Source organism: Corticium candelabrum, chromosome 21 (genome assembly GCF_963422355.1).
Source record: "Corticium candelabrum chromosome 21, ooCorCand1.1, whole genome shotgun sequence".
In the NCBI taxonomy this organism is placed as follows: domain Eukaryota; kingdom Metazoa; phylum Porifera; class Homoscleromorpha; order Homosclerophorida; family Plakinidae; genus Corticium; species Corticium candelabrum.
In genome coordinates this window covers 5321678-5343796 of record NC_085105.1, presented here as the reverse complement: position 1 = coordinate 5343796, position 22119 = coordinate 5321678, and the positions used below count along the sequence as shown (strand labels likewise).

The 22119-nt window shown below is 40.8% G+C and overlaps 3 protein-coding genes across 4 annotated transcripts in view; 2 read left to right on the top strand and 1 right to left on the bottom strand.

The window, feature by feature from the left end:
• Window positions 1–326: 326 nt before the first annotated feature.
• Window positions 327–11466, bottom strand: LOC134196388 (uncharacterized). Of its 2 annotated transcripts, XM_062665502.1 has the most exons (4): window positions 10649–11466; window positions 10367–10597; window positions 822–1159; window positions 327–763 (listed from the first exon to the last, which is right to left on the bottom strand). In XM_062665502.1, exons 1-4 carry the CDS (start codon window positions 11445–11447, stop codon window positions 452–454), a joined length of 1680 nt encoding a protein of 559 aa, XP_062521486.1. In that variant the 5' UTR covers window positions 11448–11466; the 3' UTR covers window positions 327–451. The 2 variants fall into 2 exon arrangements, with proteins under 2 accessions (XP_062521486.1, XP_062521485.1); XM_062665501.1 differs by having other exon boundaries at window positions 10367–11466.
• A 53-nt stretch (window positions 11467–11519) lies between these two features.
• On the top strand, window positions 11520–16539 carry LOC134196769 (uncharacterized). The gene is made up of 4 exons (XM_062665988.1): window positions 11520–11608; window positions 11739–12049; window positions 16217–16273; window positions 16334–16539. Exons 1-4 carry the CDS (start codon window positions 11572–11574, stop codon window positions 16451–16453), a joined length of 525 nt encoding a protein of 174 aa, XP_062521972.1. The 5' UTR covers window positions 11520–11571; the 3' UTR covers window positions 16454–16539.
• A 3014-nt stretch (window positions 16540–19553) lies between these two features.
• The window catches only part of LOC134196408 (telomerase reverse transcriptase-like), a 51988-nt gene continuing 49422 nt past the window's right edge, over window positions 19554–22119 (top strand). The window contains exon 1 of the mRNA XM_062665524.1: window positions 19554–19653. Coding sequence (XP_062521508.1) covers window positions 19565–19653 — 89 coding nt within the window. The 5' untranslated portion in view covers window positions 19554–19564. The remainder of the gene's footprint in view (window positions 19654–22119) is intronic.

Below are 22119 nucleotides of genomic sequence, written 5' to 3'. Positions count from 1 at the left end.
GACGCCGTCGTTGTGCACGCTGATACAGATCGCACTAATGGCAAGCTCTTAGTGCATTTAGTGACGTCAGTGGGCTGTCTGAAACCAGTCTGTACGGCGAGGAATGACTATCCGGGGAATGACGACGGCGGACAGAGACTGGGTCGGACCCGTGGTTCAAGTTAGGGTTGAACTTTCCCTCTAGCATAGTGGTTATTGTAGTATGATGTCACTTGTTGTTATTAACTAACCTACGGTCAGCTGGGACCACGTGTAACGCACACGTATTCTCCCTTTGTGTTCTCTATAGTAACGTTGTGCACTAATTATAATACAAGTCAGTAACACACATGGTGACAAGAGTGGGATTCAATATTCAGTGCCTCATTGTATCTGTCAATACATGAAGACTATTATGCATGCATGTAATACCAAGTGTATCATAATTGCAATTGCAAAAATAGCCACAATACTAATATTCTCCATCGCTAAAGTGTACTGTTGAGCTCATTATAGCACCACTCTTTGATGATTTTGATATGCGTCCTTTTCTCCCCTCATGGATATTCATTTGGCTTCCAGCCGGCGCTAGCTTTGCAACTGTTTCTTGAAAACAATTCTGCACATTATTGGCAACATCATAAAGCCTTCTTTTCACATCTTTCAAAGTTAACGGCTGAAGAAGTTCAGCATCAGAGTTCTTCTCTGGCGCTGATCCTACAACTCTCCCAGTTTCAGAACAACGAACTCGGAGGTTGTATCGGCCAGTTGACCCTGTAGTTGACTGTAAAATAAAACAACCATAACTATAGTTGCCAATAAATTTAGAGAGACAGTTAAACCTGAGTCAAATGGCTGCGCAAAGGCTTTGGTGTGATCACACTACTGGTTTCATTTCTTTTTGTGGAATTAATATGCTGTACTGTTGAACTTCCACTAGCACTTCCCTCCGTATCATCTGTGTCCTGTAAACTATCTTCTTCATCAGAAGATGTTGTACCATCCACAGAGTCAATTGAGTCATTAAGATTGCTGTTCACCAACGATATTGGGAATGGCTGGTTAGCATGTGATGACTGTTGAGCTGACAAACATGTGTTTGCTGTAGCAGAAAGTCGTGGATATGCATCTGGTGACATAGCAGTTGAGCTGTCAGGTAATGCCATTGTTACAACTGGTTCTGTACAGGCATTAACAATCAATTAAGTACCAGCACAGTAAAAAGAAGCTATTGCAAAATCCATTAATCTAAATTAACTCACTACCCATATGTATAACTGATGATTTTCAGGAACCATAACAGATCACAGACAACATCTAGTAGCTACTCTGTCTGTAAAACTGGTGACGCTGTTTGTTCTTTGTTGCACGAGTACCCCAGATATTCAGGGCAACACCGTGGCAGCTGTATACACACCAGAACCGGAACCAGCAGGGGTCTGAGAGTGGGGCACTGTATTCCACGTCTTTTGTTTATGTGATTTTTCATTCTGCACAGCTCATACCATATAATCATGATGATAGTATTGATACTTGTATATATTAATGATCTAATGAGTTGCCCACCCATTTAAAATCAGGATCATGATCTGCTCTGTCAAATGCAAGTGCCTGTTCTTCAGTTAGGACAAATAAACGTGGTCAAGGCCGTAGTCAGATAGCGGAGGGTTGGGATTGAAATCCGCATGCAGTGGTTCAGTGCATTGTGCTATAACAAACAACCCAACAATATTAACAATATCTACACCACCACAAGGGTACCACCTGTCAATCTCGCAACATGCTCTCATTTCTATAAATCTAAAAATTTAATGAATACCACACAAACATGAACATATTGCAGGGGTTCATACAGCATTTGAGTTTTGGTAGGGAGAGTATACTGTGGGCGTGGCCAACAAATCAATAGAATTACCGGAAATAGGCGTCGGTGCAGTTCATTCCATGCAGTTGCATAGTTACAGTCACAGGCACGTAGATGGATGACTTATCAATTGGTGTTAATTAAACTTAGCCTGGCTTGACTCAAATGATGCCATCAGTGCCTAATCTTTGGTTGGGGAAACCCAGGGTCCCAAGGGGGTACTGTATAAAACTCTGTATTGTTAACATGTTCTAGTCAAATAATGACTATCAACGTCACTGAAACAAATTAAACAGTCACAATATACAGTTGCTCTAAATTGACACAACTTGTACGTACGTACCGGTACGTAGACAACAATTCGGATATTCTGACATGACAAAGAAAATAGTAGCCACAGGTGAGAAATACTGTATTTGCCCATAACAAAGCTCTCGGTGTATAGAAAAGAAAAGCTTTTTCCCGGGTGTATGGGCATTATTTTGGTCCCAGGCGTATACATGGTCGCAAAATGCTGCCATTTGGCCAGTCATCATTTAGACACACAAAGACAGAAATACCACAAATGTCTGCAATTATCCGTTTGCAAGATCAAAGCCTTTAAGGTACAGGTATCCATTAGCTTCGCCTCACATACATAGTGGTGATGGCAGCACATCTGGGACTGCAATCCACACTGCGTCTGGGGCAAGGCTACCACACTGTCCGTGTATAGCATTAGAAAACACGCAGAAACTAAACACTACACACGCAAACCAGAGTCGTCAGCCTGAAGCCTGTCAACAGCATCAGTATCAGCAATTGCAACGAAGAAATGAGTTTAGCGTTAAGCACTTTCACTCACACTAACACCACCTCATCAACACACACAGACGAAGACGGATGTTCTGCGAAGACCATTTTGTGTATTCTGCACATGCATACCCTGGGCATATACTTGGAAATGGGTGTATACTTGAGCATGGGGTTTTTCAGGCTGAAAGATTTGACCTGCTGCACATGGTGTATATATGGGCATGGGTGTTATTACAGGCAAATACGGTATATTTCCTCTGCTTGAACAACATATCCTTCCATGCAAGCTGGCCAGTCTAAAAAATTTAGTTTTCAACTGTAAAATGCTTAATCTTTTAATGCTCATTATAGTACTGAATAAGCAATTTGTTGGCTCAGCCAAATAGTACAATAAACCTTATTTGCATCAATTAAGTAACTGTGCATGTGAGGCCCCATTTGAAGTCTGCATTTGCCATACTACGAAGCATTGATTGCATGAAATTATGTGTTCGAAAGAATTTTACAATATATAAATAATTTAAATTTTCAATCAATACTGTTTAATTTGCTTCAAGAACAACGATCTTGTCAGCTTTGCTGTCTCATTCTGTAGCTAATTCTGTGTACTTTGACTTTTGTAGGCCCACTTGCTGTTTACTCAAGAAACAGGCTCCTCTCCACAGATCCAAGACTTTGTTGTCTACAGCAGCATGCTAAGATATGGGTGACATGTGATATAGTTAACACACAAATTAACATCGAATGGGACCGTTCGTAGTGCAGATAGAGTTGTTGAGTTACAGTAAAGAAACGTTAGTAATTACTCTTGAGAAGTTCAACCTGAGATGACATAACATTTGGCTTCAGGCAGGGCTCAAACCTGCGTCTCCTGGTTGATACCTCATGCTAACCGATTAGCTCAGTGGCCTGGTTCAGTAATCATTATGGAAGCTAGCGTGATAACTCACGTGTAGTGGCAGTGTGAGTTGTCAATAGGGGCTACTACAACATTCCTTCACACGCAGTTAATGCTAATGAGGTCCATTAAAGACATCATGTCTTGCAAATTAATAAAGTACTAAAGTCCGTTCCCGAATAGGAGAATACGTGGGGAAAAACCTGTAGCTCCTGAAGCAGACGTCCTAGCGAGTTGATTCCAACATCATTGGAAAGCTCACAAGGAGGAGGTTCCAGATCAGTTATTGAATACCGTGATTGGTGCTTTATTACAACACAATTACTAACTTCCGGTATGACATGTGCTTGGCCCTGCCCTACTCTTCCATTTACACCAGATATCAGATAACTTCAAAGTCACCGCTACGATGCCCACTACTTGAAAGCTGACGCGAACGTACTTTGAACTATTGATTGATAAGTAAACGGCTGTAGCTAGCAAGCTTATGTAGTTGAGGCATTGGTTGAACCTTTGAACGTAAGTTTAAAGCAAAACGTTTCTATACTGGAACCTTTCATTCCACTAGCTACACCCATCCCTGCTCTTCAATTCCTTATCTATTAACCACAGTTCCCACACATTCTCCTATTCGGGAATGGACTTTAATATGAGTCCTTACTTTACCTTTTGTCGTCTGTAGCTTATACCATGTTTACACTAGCAACAAACCCCACTGGGACCAGAGGAAAAAGACTAAATTGTCTTCAAGATTGCCATTACTTTACTCTACCAAAATATGTGATAAAGGCCTCATTTTGACTCCGATTTGGCCATCTACCCAGCATGATTCTGAACTACATCTGTGTAAATGTGGTATTAGAGTAATTAAACTATTAGAGTCACAGCCTTATTTTGTTGCCTACGGTTTATTCATACTTATATTGGTATGTTGTTGTAACTGAGCCTGTTGGCGTACATTTTCATGTATTTGACCATGTGTTGCAATTCACGCACACCGTTGTTGTGACCAAGTTGTTCAAACCAGTACAATACAGTAAAATGTTCCACATTGCTCCTGCTAATGATAGTGTAAACCATCACCTCTGTCACAGACACCAAATCTCCTTAGTGACTCAATAAGCATTCACTAACAGTACCAACTCTTCACTACATTAATTGTTAAGGGGTCATCCATGATTGCCAACATTTGATATGCACATTTCGTCGTTCTGGCCAGCGGTCTTCCATTGTCGTTGTACTTTCTGCACAACTACCTCGCGAGACAAAGATGGGCGGGCAAAGACAAAGCATTCACAAACTGCTGGTACCTGTTCGCAGGCATTTTATAAACAGGGCAAGGTCTCTTAAACAGGTCTGTTAGTACCTACAACAGAGTGCCTACCATCCCACGCCATGTACACTTCAAACACGTGCAATGAACACTTAGCACGCACTATACACATCATACACTTGCGACAGATAGTTAGAAACGTAGATACAACACGCGTACACGTAAACGCAATATCCTAACTTCAGTATCACTTCCTATCTACTTTTGGACGGAAAGAAATCATCAACATTCTTTACTCTGCCACCAAAGCGTAGAGCTACTCTTACCCCCTCCCACCAGTGTACACTTCAGTAAATGTCGACAATTATGGATGGCACCTAAAACTTTTACAGCAAAAATAAATAATCTACATTCAACAGTGCACAGACCCCTCTGAAGTTCACCATGACACTAGCTCTTGAAACAGTTAACAGTCTAACAACTAATTTTAAGCTAAGCTGGTTTAAGGATTGACCTGTGTCCACCTGCACAAACTAGTTTGGCAAGTGGTTTAAGCCGTGTTTCCACTAGCGCTTAAACAAGTCTAACAACTGGTTTAACTAAACTGGTTCAAGGAGTGACCTGTTTCCACCTGTACAAACCAGTTAAATGTTAAACCTAAATTTCTTTTCTTAAACATGTTTTGTAGTAGGTTTAACAAGTGGTTTATGTTCACCTGTCACATCACAGTAGTTTGCGTGCTTGAAAACGGTCTTTGACAACATGAATCTAATATTATTTCATTGATATGAGAATGCCTTGAAAGATGGAAGCGTTATCAAATGAAAGAGATAATCACAAGATAATGCATGCACTACATGCTGAATTTGGAGTCTCGGTGACAAACAACAGTTGTTTTGACTCAGCCACAGAGCAGCCCTATGTGTGTGTGGGCACAGTAAGTGTCGTTCCAGGAATACTGTGCCATTGCAAATGAAGAGTGGAATAGTGGAATATAAGGCAAAAGTATGGTCGGACATCGTGCTCTAGCAAGAAGTTGACCTGACATTTTAATTTTGGGCATTCATTCTTATTTGATTTCTGTATTAATTTGCTATCAAAATCAAAACATAAATTTGGCTTGTTTGCTGTATTTTTATTGCATGATTGTCGTGGTGGTTACAATTCATTGTAACTAAATTTTATTAAATTTTAGTTAAAGCAAGGCCTGTAAAGTAATATTATAACATGAACTAATCAAGAGACGAGCAAGCTAATTATGAAGAGCACGTTGTTGTTCAACAAACAACTTAGTTACCGGCACGTGGCCCTCCCACCGTTTGCCCTATTCGACTGCAGCTAGTGCAATGGTTCTTGGGGCAATAAATATGATATTGCTCTAAAACGTCATTTTGCACTTACACATCTAAGGTCATCAACTCTTAGATCTTGCCTGCTTCTGTCAGTTGTCTGGACTTAAGGGTCGCTCATTGATTCTCTACCAGTACCATCCACGCAATAACTATTACACCTTTACCAGTCATGTAGGTATGTCCGATCAAAGCAAAATTGTGGTCGGTCATGAACACCAGTTGGTTGGTCAATGACCGATGACCGACCGTTATATTTCACTCTGCAAATGCCTTTGTTTAGATATCTCTCACATCCCTGATGCTGAAATGCATGCAAGTCCTATGTAAACAGTCATCTTCTTGAGCTGGTTTAGTTCCTGAACTTAAACTAGTTTAGCACAGAGCTAGTGGAAACATGGCCTTAGGCTTACTGTCATGTGGCATTAGCGGCCACTGACAATGCTGTTCTGATGGTATCTACTGTATTTGTTGGTATGGGATTGCCTAAAAAAATGGAGGTGCCATCATATAAAGGAGAGAAATCAGCAGTTACTGCATGTATTTAGATGCTAAATTCGGAGTCTCAGAGACAACTAACTTCTGCTCACACGCAGCAACAGGCAGCCCAATGTATCACAGCGAGCGTCATTCCAGGAAGACTGTGCCATTGTAATTGAATTTGTCCAGATACCTTGCACATCCCGGATGCGCCAGTTATAGTGAAAACAGTCGCCTTCTTGAAACCAGCCAATTAAACACGTGGAGCTAGTGGAAACACGACCTCAGTGCCAAGGTTCAAACTTTGCAAATTTTGTTGGTCGTCCAAGTGGACTGTAGGCTCTCCTTCACTTGTCCTATGTACTTCTACTCGTCCACTTTAAGTCTTGTAATTAAATGTAAATTACTTAGCATCAATCATACATTTGATATCAATATTCAACAGCTCTACGACTGAGTTAATTCCCAGCTCTACTACAATAGCACTGCAAACTTTATACCCTCTTGGTTTTACAGCTACAAAATGGTTGGTGCAAAAAGGGACTCTGCCAGCTGGATTCCAGACGCGTAAGACCACATAATATGAATTACATGTGTAGCACAACAACACCTCGGCAGAATTGTTCCATTCACAAAATGACAATACGCGATTTGTCTTTTGTTTGGGTAGATGATGTTGATATAACCAGTCTATGGTCCATGCACTCATACAACAGATAGATGCCAGTGCACATATTTCTGGCAAACTGGTGTAAGTTCCATGTTTCTTGCACCTTCCTGCAAGCTTGTATCAACTACTAGAGTGGAACACCCTTCTTTCAAAGATTCACCAAAGCTGTTCGCAAATGAGGTGTCAAGGAATAAGTTGAGAAGGGTCCGAGCAGACAAAGAGCTGCAAGCTCTTCTGCTGTTTTGCCTCTCAAAGTCTTCTGGCAGACTGACTCATTGCCGGTAGCAGGCAGTCTTGAATTAAAGAGACAATCTCCATCTCCTGTTATGCAAACAGGGCTTGCAGTCAATCGAAGTATCACTAGGGAATAAACATGTGCTACCTTATCGACAACAAACTTTTACCTTAATTAAAGGTTAGCGAGTTGTCCAAAACCACTTGACATTGCAATATGCCGCATTCTAAGGTATGGGTAGCATCTGGTGAGAATGCATTCTTTCTAGATAATTATTATCTACCTACTTGACAGAATGCAAAGCTACCTTGAAAGGCATATATCTAGACCTGCTATGGAAAACATGCTGGCACAAGCGCAGCAGGCGAATGACAGAGTCAGAAAGTGACTAATTTGCAACTGAAGTTAGCAGAAGGTTCTGAAGATAAAAGCATGATTTAACTGTAAGCCGTCATTACAAAAGTTACAGCAAGCTTGAAGACGCATAAATTAATTGATGAAAGTACACTCAAACCTCCCTAGTCCGGACAGTATGGGACAAGCTGCTGTCCAGATTCTAGAAATGTCCAGAAGATAGAGATAGCTAATGTGCGTTATACAGTATCCTTGAAATCTCAGACCATAATTTGTACGTCATACACCACTTCTGCATACAGTATGCATGTACAGTACACACTTGTACTACACTGTATTGTATACGTGTGCTTTGTACTACAGTTACATACAGTAGTGGACAAAAGCACTTGCCGGGTAGTTTTTGTTGATTTTTCATCATATTCTGGCCTACAGAATGGAAATAAGTGCTGATATGAACATAAATTGATAAGTTAGTTTGTTTTCAAAGGTTGGAATATTGTTTGCATTGAATATGCTTTGATAGGGTGTAATGTAAACTTAATCAGCTTTTAACTAGGTTGTAATGATAATCTTAAATTGCAACAACCAACTGATTTAGACTCAATTCTGTACCAATTAGCACTACTGTGGGTCAAAATGTCCAATTTCAGTCACTATAATAATCATAAATGGCATTCTCTGCCGGCGGTAGGACTCAAAAAAACTGTATTGAGTCCTACCACCGGCAGAGGGATATTTTGAAGTATTTCATATCATTCTATTCTCAGATGTTGGTTCTAATTATTCGTCAGGTCACTACTGACCAACGCACCTAGATTAAAACAAACATCCTGAAAAACCCTTGAAATTTCTTGCCCGTCAAATCATTTTGTCCACTACTGTACGTTACATACAGTCTCCTACACACTAGCACGTGATAGTCAAGACGGCTCGAGAATTAAGTGTTTATATGGGGAGTTTCTTGCCAGAGTTCTTACCCTTGGAGTCCTAAGACCTGATATGAGCTGGAAGAAGTGTCTGGTCTAGAAAGGTGTCTGGATCTTGGAGGTCCAGATTAGGGAGGTTCGAGTGTTGACACTAACGTTTGCAAGTGTAGAAGTCTAGTGTCAAAATGCTCCCAAGTGACGGCACGACTGTAGACTGCATCATTGCAATGAGATCGTTTTGACCTCACCTAATTAGCTGCATCCGCTTAGACGTTAGGACATCATAATAGGACATTAGTCTCAAACATTAAGTAATCCATAGTTGTATCTAGATAAATTTGATTTGCAGTGCAGCCTTTCATGTATTTTTTAAAACTTCTTTCTTCTATACGCATGTGTACACTGTACACTGTACACGTACTCAAACGTAATCTACCTATATTATCACACCCATTGATTCTAAAATCGAGCACCCACCAAGCGAGTAAGTGCATGGGAGTTATTACAATTTTAGAAGGTGCTGCACCGTGAATGAGAACAGAGAGTACATGGCAAACGCCTATGATCTACTTACGTTTACATAACAAACATACATACCCTACCTGGTAAATTCCTATCTACTCATCTACTCGTCAGCATGGACGAATTCCTCCAAAATTTTGCTCTGTTTAGTTGTCCAGCCTTTTTGTTTACTCATTTTGGACAAGTGAACGACCACCAAGTTCGAACCCTGCTAACCCACTATGGGCTAGTTTACAGTAACCTATGCAAGCCGAGCGTCATCCCAGCGTATAGCGTAAATGTAGTCAGACGCTGAAAAAAACATACTGATTTACAGTAACATGTCTGAGCACAACCCAGCAACGTCTTCTTGGCTACGAAAACTGTCTGGCGTCGACGGTTGTTCCTAGCACACGTGAAGCAAGTGCCGCTGCTGTTGCGCAGCCGTATGCCTTCTTACCAAGATTTCCTGCTTTTACTTGTTGAGACTTCGTCGTCCATGTTAGACAACTGGACCACGTGAGTGAAAGCACGACAGCCCATTGGTAGTTACAAACCACGTTATTTCCGGTTTACGTTACGTTGACGCTTGAATAAAACTCGGGTCTAATCTAACGTCTTGACGCTGATCAGAATGTAGCATCTCGGCAAAAGGTGGTAACATGTCTACAGTAGGAGTTGACGTTATGTTGGCGATACACTGGGCTGACGCCCGGCTTGCGTAAGTTACTGTAAACTAGCCTTTTACTCACTACAAACTTCAATAACAATGTCAACAGCTATAAAGAATAAAAATAACCTTACCCAAAAGAGAGCGATACAATATAGCACTTACGAAGACTCCACCACCACCACTACCCTTTACTTCCCTCTCCGAGAGAAGAAAAGGAGCAAAACAAACAATAAACTGACAAACACAGATGTATTAAGAATGCAATAATAAATTTACAATAACTTGTTCAATTAGTACTTACTCAGTTGAAAGCAAGTAATCTTAATTTAGTCAGTCAAATAACATTATTTAGAAATCATCACTTACCTTGAACTTTCAAAATTGCTGTTTTCATCCTTTCAATGTCCGCTTTTATGGAATTCAACATAGAGTTATTCTCATATGCATAATCTCGATACATTAATACCTTGTACACCATCACAGAAAGACAAGCAAGTACACAAAAGCTCCTCAGCCACCCATTCAACCAATGCATTGTTTCCAGCTCATTAGCACTAGCATTTTTCCTTGATATGAACACACCAAGAAAAGCCCTCTCTGCAACAAAAGAGATAAAAATGACAAAGTATATCCAAAAACGAGCTTTACTGGTTTGTGGAGTAGCAGTCAGTATGTATGCCAGTATTACTCCTGACATGTAAAATACAATGGTCTTGATTGACATAAATTCTCCAAGAGCAAGACTCTGAAAAGCAGCTATTTTCTTGAGCATGACAAAAAAATCTCCAAAAACCTCATAAGATGTCTGATTCATGTCCTTGAAAGCCCCTTGCAATCTCTCAGTGGAATTTAGTAATGACTCTTTTAATTCCTTGTCGGCAGTCATAAGAACCTGTTGATTATCCAAGGACAACTTTTCATATTCCAGCAATTGTCGATGGTATCCCAGTGATTCTTGTAGCTTTTGTGATACAGATTCTGAGTTTTCTGTCAATCGAGATACAGCCAATTCAGTGCTTTCTTGCCAGAGCTGACTCTGCAGAAAAAAACAGATATGTCCAGTATGCGTGAAAAACTCAGTATACGCCTGAAAGGCAATGACATCCATGTTCCTTGTGCAGTCCGCAACAGTCGCCTCCTCTGGGCAAGGATATGTCTTCTTTTCTGATTTCTCAAGGTGGCAATTGGCAAATGCAATAGCCAGTTTACTTTGAGAAAAATCACTAAGATCACGGCATCCCACATCTAGCCGAGCAACTGCACCCCTCCAGCAAACACTGCTCTCAGCGTGACTTCTATACAATTCCAGAGCTTTCTCTCCAGATTCAGCCCTTTCGCGGGCCCCCAATACGTCAAAATAAGCACTAACAGCTTCAAGATCTTTGGAAGCCAGCAAGGCAACCAACATCACAAACACGACTTGCAGCCACAACGTACGTGCTTCCATTTGAATAAAAGCGGCAAACCATTCCAATGACTGGTGATATCAATCTGGAACAGTCCATTTCGCGGCTAGATACGGGAATCTAACGGACACTCATAGCTATTAGAGACATCGGCAAATCAATGAAATGACTGGGAAAACGCGGGCTTTTGGGAAACCTGAAGGCAAGAGTTGTTTGTGTTGGGACGCTATCTTACTCATTTGTCGTGATGCGATGTGTTCACACAGTTCTAGCTTAGAGTGATTTCAAATACTCGAACTGTTGTAGAATTGTAGGCGTGTTGTCCTTTCTAGGAGTTTCTGTCTTGGAAAAGCTGTATTTTGAGTTGGCGTCGCTAAATGCAATCTTGCATCAGTTTTTGGGTAGCTGTGAGGGTACAGGACGACATTCATATAGCCTTTCGAATAGTCTGTACTACGATTGTGCTGAATGCCGATTTGTGAAAGACAGCGACAGCTCAGAGTACCAGAAGCTGGTGAAATGCACAGTAGTGGCACATTCTGACAGGAAATTACCGCCAGTAGAGAATACTAGCCGTTTCTACAGCAGAGATGGTGAAATAGTCGTAACGGATGAGATGACTGTGTTGGATTATGCTATTTCGGTAAGTCTTATGTTGTGAAGTCGCCTTAGACTTTGGAATTGGGGCGACCCTTTCTATGTGTAGAGTCCCGTATGTAATGTAGGGCGTTCTCAAATATGGGACACTGGCACAGAGCTTCAAAGCAAGCTACCTTTCCATTTTTTATATCAAAGTAAAGACTGATCATTCATAAATCATTTCTGTTAGATTCAAGCTAATCGGTTTAATTAATATTCTTTCTGACGCAAGCTCTTTTGAGGAAAGGTCTGATTCTCCAATATGGGACAAAATCATCCAATATGGGACAGCTGCTAGTTTTTGCTGAACAAAGAGTCTTAATTATGGATTGGGTATTCAGTTAATAGGAGTACGTCTCTTCTACCTACATTGTTGGAGCCAAGTTTGTCGCTTCGTGCTTCTCCAATGGAAAAGGGGCGGGTCATGCCATCTAATATGGGACACCCGTATTATTTGAAACGAGACAACGTCGCGTTGTCTAGAATATATTTGACTCTCAAAAAGCAAGACAACGCTGTTATTGCTTTTAGTGATTAGTCAATTTCTCTGTACTCAGTTAGAGAGCTTTTACACTGTTGCCTGAGTTGTCTAGCTAGCTAAAACACAGCTGCAAAACAGCTCATAGTCTAGAAATGACTAGAATCACCATCTTTGTGTTCAAACACTTTGTAGCATCTTTGGTTACATCAAAATCTGAGTTAGAGAGCTTCTACACTGTAGGTAGAAGAGACACCCAGTTTGACTGAATACCTGAGGCTGATCCATGATTAAGACTCTTTGTTCAAAGAGAACTAGTAGCAGCTGTCCCATATTGAATGTTTTGTCCCATATTGGAGAATTAGATCTTTCCTCTAAAAAGAGCTTGTGGTGGTAAGAATTTGACCAATTAGCTTGAATCTAACAGAAATTGATTAATTAATTAATGACCAGTCTTTACTTTGATATAAAAATTGGAGAGGCCGCTTGCTTTGAAGCTGTGTCCAGTATCCTGTCCCACATTTGAGAACGTCACATATTGGATACAGGATTCTACTTTACTGTGTTGAAATGTGTCGACGAACAACCGGAAATGACGTAAATTTTGAGCCTACAGTATGGGCAATAAGTAGGCAATAAGTAAGCTGACAGCGATACACGTACCATACCAAATGATACGATTCAATAAAAGATACGATAAGATAGGATACCATACGATACGATACCATATGATAGGACAGGGTACGATACCATAAGTAATACCAGTATGATAGAATACAAAGGGATAGGCAATGCCATTCAATAGAATACCATAGGATACATAATACGAATACCACAGAATACCATACCATAGGCAATATGAAATGCAATACGATACACAATATGATACTGTATAATAGACATGATGGTTTGTGGATGTCACAATGCAGGTGGAAGTGTACAGTAATAGTATCACAGGGTACCCTGCATCAGTGTAGGTAGGATTAACAGGTTTGGGGGTGTGGCCAGGTGTTTACGTAAACTGCTAGAAAGGGTCTAAAACAAAGGTAAATCTTTTCTAAATTGCATAATGAAATGTGTAAGATTTGATCTACTTTCAGTTTTTACAAAGCCGGTCTACAGTCTAGGGGCCCACCCTAGAAAAGCGATTACTTTGTTGCATCCGAAAGTACGAGTTAATCCTGAACATTGGAAATTGTTCTTTATGCATTTGAAAGCAAGAAAAGTTGTTTTTCGTTATTGAAGAAGTGTTGGAAGTGTGGTTTTCTACTGCTACCCATGGAAAATGCTAGTGCTAAGTGTTACCATAGCAACTAGCATGTGTTGCACGTTTTCTTTGTTTTCTAGACTTCCATTGTAAATGAAAATAGTGTAATATACTGCTGTACCACTAACTATAAATCTTACAGTTAAAAAGTTAGTTTACGTTTACGCTCTGCTTATTTAACTTATTGTTTTGCGCTCATGCCAATTAGAACAAATATTAGACAAAACAAATCTGCTACTCTTCCATGTCATCAGAGTCTTTTTCATCAAGATCCCTTCCTGTTAGTGCAGTAGAGGAGCAATTCTGGCAGCTGGAATGATATTAATTAAATATTGTAGGTACATAACTAGCCGTTCTGTGTGGAAAATAGCAGTCCTACCGAATGTGTTGTTTGTCCAACCAAATACTACAAAGGTGTTGGAAAGTGTTCGGGCAAAGTGTCCATTCGTATGCGTAGATGATAGTATAAACCTTGTCTCCCAGCAAGTCATGGGCTTTCCAATGGTATTAGTTTCATGAGCACAAGTGCCTCCTAGCGTGATTTATCCAAAGAAAACCTCAGCTGGAACAAACTGTAGTTGTCCGCTAACTTTGTTCGCTCTCACTTTGGGTCAGGCAAGTTTATTATATATGTTTAGAAACCACTTAATAGGAGCTGTTGTTCCAAATAGCTTCATTTGCAACGCAAGACTATGAGAACTGCAGTAGAGTACGCATACTGCTACGAAATAACAAGCCAACATTCTTACAAAAGTGATTTTTCCTTTCTTATTAGCACGGTAGCTGCATTACTTTGGTAAAACTCCCATGCAGCAAGAAACATGAATGCAACTACAGCATTGAGATAATTGGTGGCATCCCCTCTTGTGACTATTTAGCACTAACTATAGCATATAGGTTGCATTATCATGTGATAACAGCTTATCAAAAATTACATGGAAAATGACTGCAATGGGGCGGGACTTAAATGTCCTCAGTTTGTCCGAGCTCAAATAATTCCCTATTTTCCACACTGACTGCAATATCAGTTTGGCGTTTGAGATCCAATCTTTCTTCCAAACAATCAAGTGTTTTCCTTTGCCACTGGGGACCTTTAATCCCCCTTTGCCATCTTTACTAGCATGGTGTGTACATGTATCTACTCAAGTAACTCACACTGTGTTACAATTTTCTGCAATGTTGAGTTAGTCATGACACCCTCAATTTTGGTACAGTATTGAACCATCCACACTTGTTTGTTCACTTTTTGCTGATTTGTGTAGCCATTCCTACTAAAATACATTTATAATGCTTTTGTATTTGGTTCATTCACTTTTTACATGAACTGTAGTAGGTGCATACAGCTTACAGGGTGCCTCAGAATTGATCCAAACTACAAAGAACGAACATTTTCATCATTGGCTGAGTGAAACGACTGTGGTAGATGTTGCTCCTAACACTTCCTAATACTGTATGGTGGGTGCACTACTCACAGGGGCACTCTGTTATGCCACTAGATCTAATTACACAAGGCGTCAGATGTTACCGTATGAAAGTCCAACCTACATCTTTTGAGAGCATATGAAGTGCACTTTCATCAGTTGCATTCAGTTGTATGTTTACCGTCCTGGACAATTTGTAGCCGCTGAGTGCATTCTTCTAGATAGGCCTACCGCGCGTGCAGCAAAGAGATTAGTCGCTCTTCCTTCGTTGTCTTGTCGCAGCATCCATAGGCAAGTTTGTCGAGTCCTGGCATGTCTCATCACAAACGTTTTTGGGATCTCTGAGAACAACAGAGGAGGCTGCTAGTGTCAGCAGGCGTGCCCGCCAGTGCCAAATACTGGAGCACATGCAGTGCTGCTTCCAAAATAACGGATGACGCACCGCTCCACTCACACAAAATCGTGGTAGTCGTATTTTCAAAACCAATTGCAAAATGAAGGAAATTCTTCTGCCCAGGATAGTTTTCAACAAAGAAACGTAACCAGTGCAGTCGGAGAAAGCGTTCGGAATGAGAAAACTTGTCTGGAGAAAGTTAGTGGTTAGTCAGACGAAATTGTGGTATATTGCAAGTACATTTAAAACTAAAACAAACGGTTTTAGTGGTTGAAACTTGGCACACATAGAGAAGAAAAGCAGGAGACTTCAGTAATGCTATTCATTCTTGCAGTAGTGCTTCTGAGCCAAGATAGAAAGGGGTGTAAACGAGCTGATGTATTGACACCTTCAGCCATTCCTAGATAGTGACTATGCGTCACTACCAATAAGGGAAGGGAAGTTTGTTTGTAGAATGTGCTGTCAGCAGTAGTCATGCGTTGGACTTTTAAACGTTGTACCCATCTCCTTCTGTTCTTGGAAGATTCTGTATGCTATTACTTTGGGCTATGTTAATATTGTGTTTGAGCTCTTAGTTATATACTTTTCATTAATCAGTGTCTTTCTTGTAGATAATTTTGAAACGCAACAGACCATCTCAGAATGTAATCACTCAAGGTTTTTTTAAGGTGTAGAGTTTGTTGTTTCTGATCTTGTATGCTGATTAATCAAAGGGTTGTTGCTAACAGGATTCACGGGACTGTAGTGATCTTGGATTACAAGGGTTTAGTGTCTACTACCCCAACACATTGCTGACTGTGATGAAGACGACAATATTCAGGATTCTTTTGTCAAGGTTATTAACTTAATCTTATAGAATACTTGCATGGATTTTATCTCTTCAGTGATTTATGATTGTAAATGACTATATTTGAAGGAAATATTATTTTCACAAGTAGTTGGGCTGTTGATACCAGAGTTATGATGCAGCAAAGTTTTATCTCACTTGTACGTAATTGACTGAATACTAATTTATGAAGGTTGCTTGTCAGCAATGCATATCAGGTTTGTGGTAGTACCGTACCATAGCTGCTGATTGTACACTGACATAACCTTTATTCAGCAGTTGTCTTTGCTGTTTTCATGTGCAACTAGAGTATTAAAATAATGCAAAAGTAAACAGACTTTTGAAATAGTTACCTTTAAGCACCAATTTGTTTTAATATATCCCCTTGGAATTTGTGCTGAAAATGATTTGAAGGCTTTAATTAAGGTGCTATTAGAAATGACAATTATTTTTAGGGGTGCCTAACTAATTAGAGTCTTGCATCAAGTACTGAAGTGGGTGTACCACTATTATAGGTGTAAGAGTGATGCAATATAGTGTCAGTGATTCCAGAGGGATATTTTTAAGGAGGCATCTTAAAGAGGCTCTTTATGGTACCCTCGAATGTCTCTTATCCGGACATCCAAGATACTGGTACCCTCAATACTTGTTGCATGTTGTAAATACTTGTGCAATCAGTTGCAAGCATGCAGAACTTGTTCAGTTCAACGTGAGCAGAGTGCGTCGTGTGTGTGTGTGTGTGTGTGTGTGTGTGTGTGTGTGTGTGTGTGTGTGTGTGTGTGTGTGTGTGTGTGAGGGGAACGATTGACCAGATTTGGGTACTTCGACAAGTCATTGAGAAGGCAGTAGAGCACACATAGAACTTATATATTTGTTTTGTTGACCTCTCGAAACCATTTGACTCTGTACCAAGACATGCTCTCACCAAAATTCTCAAAGATTCTGGCACAGAAGATGAAGTGGTTAGATTGATTGTTGACCTGCACAATGGTACAGGCTGTGTTGTGCGAAATAGGGGGGAAATTTCTTCAAGGTTTGAAGTAACCACAGGTGTCCGTCAAGGGTGTGTGATGTCTTCAGTCTTGTTCAATCTGTTTATGGACAGAATTATGCATGAGACTCTGGACAAGTTTGAGGGTGGTGGCATTGAGATTTCTTGCAGAAAAGATGGTGGCCTGTTCATGAATTGTGTAAAACCTGATGGGACACATAAGATCAAAGCTCCCATGTATGCCGATGATTTGGCCCTATTAGGTACGTCAAGTAGTGAGTTGCAGCAGATGGTGAATGCTTTCCATGATACATGTATGAAATGGGGTATGCGGATCAACACTGACAAAACTAAAATCCTGAGTATTGGTGATGAAGAAGCAAACATCTCGATAGCTGGTCGTGTTCTAGAGAATGTTTCTGAATTCTGCTATTTGGGCAGCATTGTGACTAAGTCAGGGGATTGTCACTTAGAGGTAGTTGAACTTATTCAGAAAGCTAGCAGGACATTCTGTTCTTGGAAATGTAGAGTGTTCACAAACCGAGAATTTAGTAAGAAGAAAAAACTGAGAGTCTTTAGGTCACTAGTGATGCCAGTTTTACTATATGGTTGTGAGACTTGGGCAATCACTCAAGTAAATATTCGAAGACTGAAAACTTTTCATATACGCTGTATTAGATCTGTCTTGGGTGTATCAAGACTGAACAAGATAAGAAATTCTTTCAATTTGAAATCTGCCAAGGAAGAACCAATTGAACGTCAAATTCAACATCAAAGATTGCAGTGCCTTGGTCATTTACAACGGATGAACGTCTCTCGTCCACAAAACTTGTTGCTGAGAAGCAAGTTGCATAATGTGAAATGCCCTCAGCATGGTCCAAAGAACAGTTGGATTGATACCATTCAACGAGACCCGGTGTCATTGAATATTGACCCGTCACAAGCCAATGACCGCTCTTCTTGGCGGAAACTTCTGCGATGTCGAAGCCCATAGTGGGTATGGTGGAATTCCAGGTTCCAGGTGTGTGTGTGTGTGTGTGTGTGTGTGTGTGTGTGTGTGTGTGTGTGTGTGTGTGTGCCACATCGACTATTTTGCTGCTGTTAGGAATTGATCTGAGATGGCAGCTGTTCCAGAGAAGCTTAAAGTTAAGTTAAAGTTTAAACGTTTAAATCAAAATGTGAATATTTGCTAAACAATTTGTGGTGTTTATTTGAGGGTGGCGTCTGTTATTGGCACTTTGCAAGTGTAAGATTTAAAATAGTGGCATTTATTTGAGAGTGAAGTGTAATAAAAGTATAATATTTACTTGATGACTGAGCACTTTTAAGATGTCCGACTCAAAAAATCTTGTTATATAATTTCCTCTCTGCACCCATACCATGGTTGTAGAACATGACAGCCACACCCCTTATTTATGCTTTAGTGCTTGATGTTGTGATGCTTCCCTACTAGTGCATGTTTATTATTGTTAAATTTGTGCAGAATTCTGCTTTGTGCATTAACATAAAATAGAAAAATTCAATGGATGGCCTGCAAACTTGGCATGGACGGGGATGATAATAAATTCATTTGGCTGACTTGCCGTTAAGAGAGAATTAGTAGTTAGGTTGATGGTTGACAGCTTTTTATTGGAAAAGACCAGAAAATTTTGGAGGCTATTGTTGGAGCAAGACCCTTCCTATGTACTGTATTGAGATGTTTGTGATGGTATGAGCGACCGGAAATGATGTTGATTTTGAGCCAATCACAGACATGATGGTTCGTAATGTCGCAGTGCAGGTATAAAGTGAAAGCTGTATGGCACTCCAGGTAGCCTCGAACTTTCAGACCAGAGAGCGCGAAGCGCGCGAACTCTAGTCTGGACCAAGTCGATACTAAAATGATTTTGGAAGTATTTACCAAAAGCGATGCTAAATGGTAGTCTAACAGCGTGAGATCATTTTACCTACCGTATTACCGCGCATAGAACGGCATGCCATTATAATTGAATTTTACCAGAATCCGCTACAACTCCAGCTGGTACCTATAACGGCATGCCGTTATAGGGTGAGGTGCCATTATAGAGCGAGGTACGGTAGTCACAGTAATACGAGGCCTATCTATTGATATTAATATTGCGGTAATGGAGGAGACACGTGTCAATGTGGAGGATGATGCTAATGATGATGTTGCCGTTGGTGAAGACTTTGACTCAAGTCAGCCGAAAGCCAGAAGCAGGACATCCTACACAGTAGGATTCAAGTTGGCGGCCGCGCGTGGACAAGTTTGATTAGTGCTTATCTATGCATGGCATGTTCTTGAAGACATAGTAGTAGTTAGCAGTACCGCTTAAGAAAGATATTAGATTTTTTGGATGTGCAACTTGAGGCGCTGGTAAATTCCCTCATTTACAACGGCATGCCATTGTACCTCGAGGTATAACGGCACCGTGGTAAAATTCGTTCCATAAAGGCATGCCGTTCTATGCGAGGTAATACGGTAGATCAACATATCATTTGTAAATGCCGTGAGATCTCACGAACAAAGAAGAGACATCTGCCGTGTTTGCAGCGATATCTTGGTGGACGGCATAAAACCACGACTCTTTGATTCTTTGGCAGACTGCTAGCTAGTCTAACCGCTCGACTGGCAAGACTACTGCTCGACTGGCGGGACTACCGGTCGATCGGTTGTCAAAGATGATGGTTTAGCTACGCTGCTGTGCATGTCCTGTCACCGCAGGCTTGAAAATATTGAAGAACTGAAGCTGAAACTAAAACTAAGATGTGTGCGTGCACCGGTGTCTTCATCACAGCTCTGGCGTGCACTTAACCGCCCACAAGGATTTCACACGCGCGCAATCAGCGGTAGTGCACCTAGCATAACCAGTTGCTGCTAAACCAATCAGAATTTACAACCAACATTCCTGTTGTAAGGAGCTGACTGGCTTAGAAGGCTATTTCCAAAATCCATTTAGTATCGACTTGGTATAGACTAGCGTTTGCACGCTCTCTGGTCTGGAAGTGCATGTCATTCCCATGGGACTAATAAGAGAATGTGCAAACAGGCTCAAGCTCATAGAGATGGCTTGACGACTGCGGCCGAAAATGCAACTTAATGTGAGAACACGTTGCTTTTACAAAGAAATTTTCTTTAGCACTATATACGTGTATGTTCTCCGCAATGTCCAAACGCGCGTCCATGTCCGGCTGTGACTATGAACTAGTCGTAGCTTGATTTGAACAGAAATTTACTTAAATTTCTTTGCATGCTAGAGTATCTACGAATGGTGTGAGCAATGACACCACAAAGTGGTTTGCGTACGCGTTGTGCATGGAGGTTTAAGAATATGTTTATGTCTATTTCAAATTTCTACATACACGTGAACATTGTTCTTAGCTGACACATCAGAGAGGAAGATAGTTAACATCTTCAACATCAACTGATTGCTGAGAGCCACTCCCACTGGACTAATAAGAGAATGTGCAAATGGCTGGAACTCCTGATGGCTTGACGGCTGCTGCCAAAAGCGTGATAACACGTTGCTTTTACAAAGACATTTACGGGGCATATTCTCCTGGATGACAAATCACTGTGTTTCATGTCTGTTCTCACTGGGGTTTGCCCCAACAATGCTTTGTGTTTTTAAGTAGTGTATATACTTCTCTTGTGATTTTGTATACCAGAGACTTGTAAGTTTACAGTGTGTGAAATATCACTCCTACACAGGACATGATGTCCTGTCACTTTCATCTGAACGGACTTAGCAGTCACTTAGCTGAACATCTAGTCATGTCATTCAGTTGAAATTTTGAGATCTCAAGTGTACTTGAATTTTCTCTTATGACTCTTGAGGCTGGTTTACAATATCTGCTGGAGACGTGCCGGACCATGCCTGACAGCTGTCTGTCACTGTTCGGCGGTGTTCACAATTAGTATCTCCTTCCTCACTATATGCAATACATCATCATCACGTGACAAAACGGAATTGATATCTGCAATGAAGAAGATATGCTTTTGTCTCTGTTGTGGCGTTACCACTGCAACAGAGCTATGAGAAAGAAGAGGAAACGTTTTTACACTGCAGTTGCGTGTGGCAATTGCCCCATTTTGCACTTCACTGATTAGGCGACATGGCTGCATCGCTTCCTGGAGCAGTCCAGCTACAAATAGAATTAATTATATCTGTCCGGCTGCCGTAAAGCTGGTGCATCACCTTGCAGGACGGGACTAGATTGTTGTCTGGCAGATATTGTGAACTAGGCTTTAGGCCCTTCAGAATTACAATGTACTGTAATACTGTTGCATAAATCAACTTACCTATGAAGCCCTTTGCAGATGTAGGATATACATATGGGAACGTGTATTGTGTTACATTTCAGTCACTGACCCGCATTTTGAAATAGATAGACTTGAGTTAACAGCAAGGCCGGCTGAGCACTTGCTAAGTACGCAGTTACTTGTGACATCTGGCGACGAGATGGGAGTATTCGGACAAATAGCGGAGTTTGACGAATCAAAGGAGAAATGGCCACTTTATGCAGAAAATTTAGAACAATACTTTGCAGCGAATGGCGTAGATGATGCTGATAGACAAAGAGCTATTCTAGTAAGCATGATTGGAGCTCGCACCTATTGAACTCTAAGAAGTGTTGTGGCTTCGTTGAAGCCTAAAGAGAAGTCAGTCGACAAAATACTACAGATGTTGACAGAACAT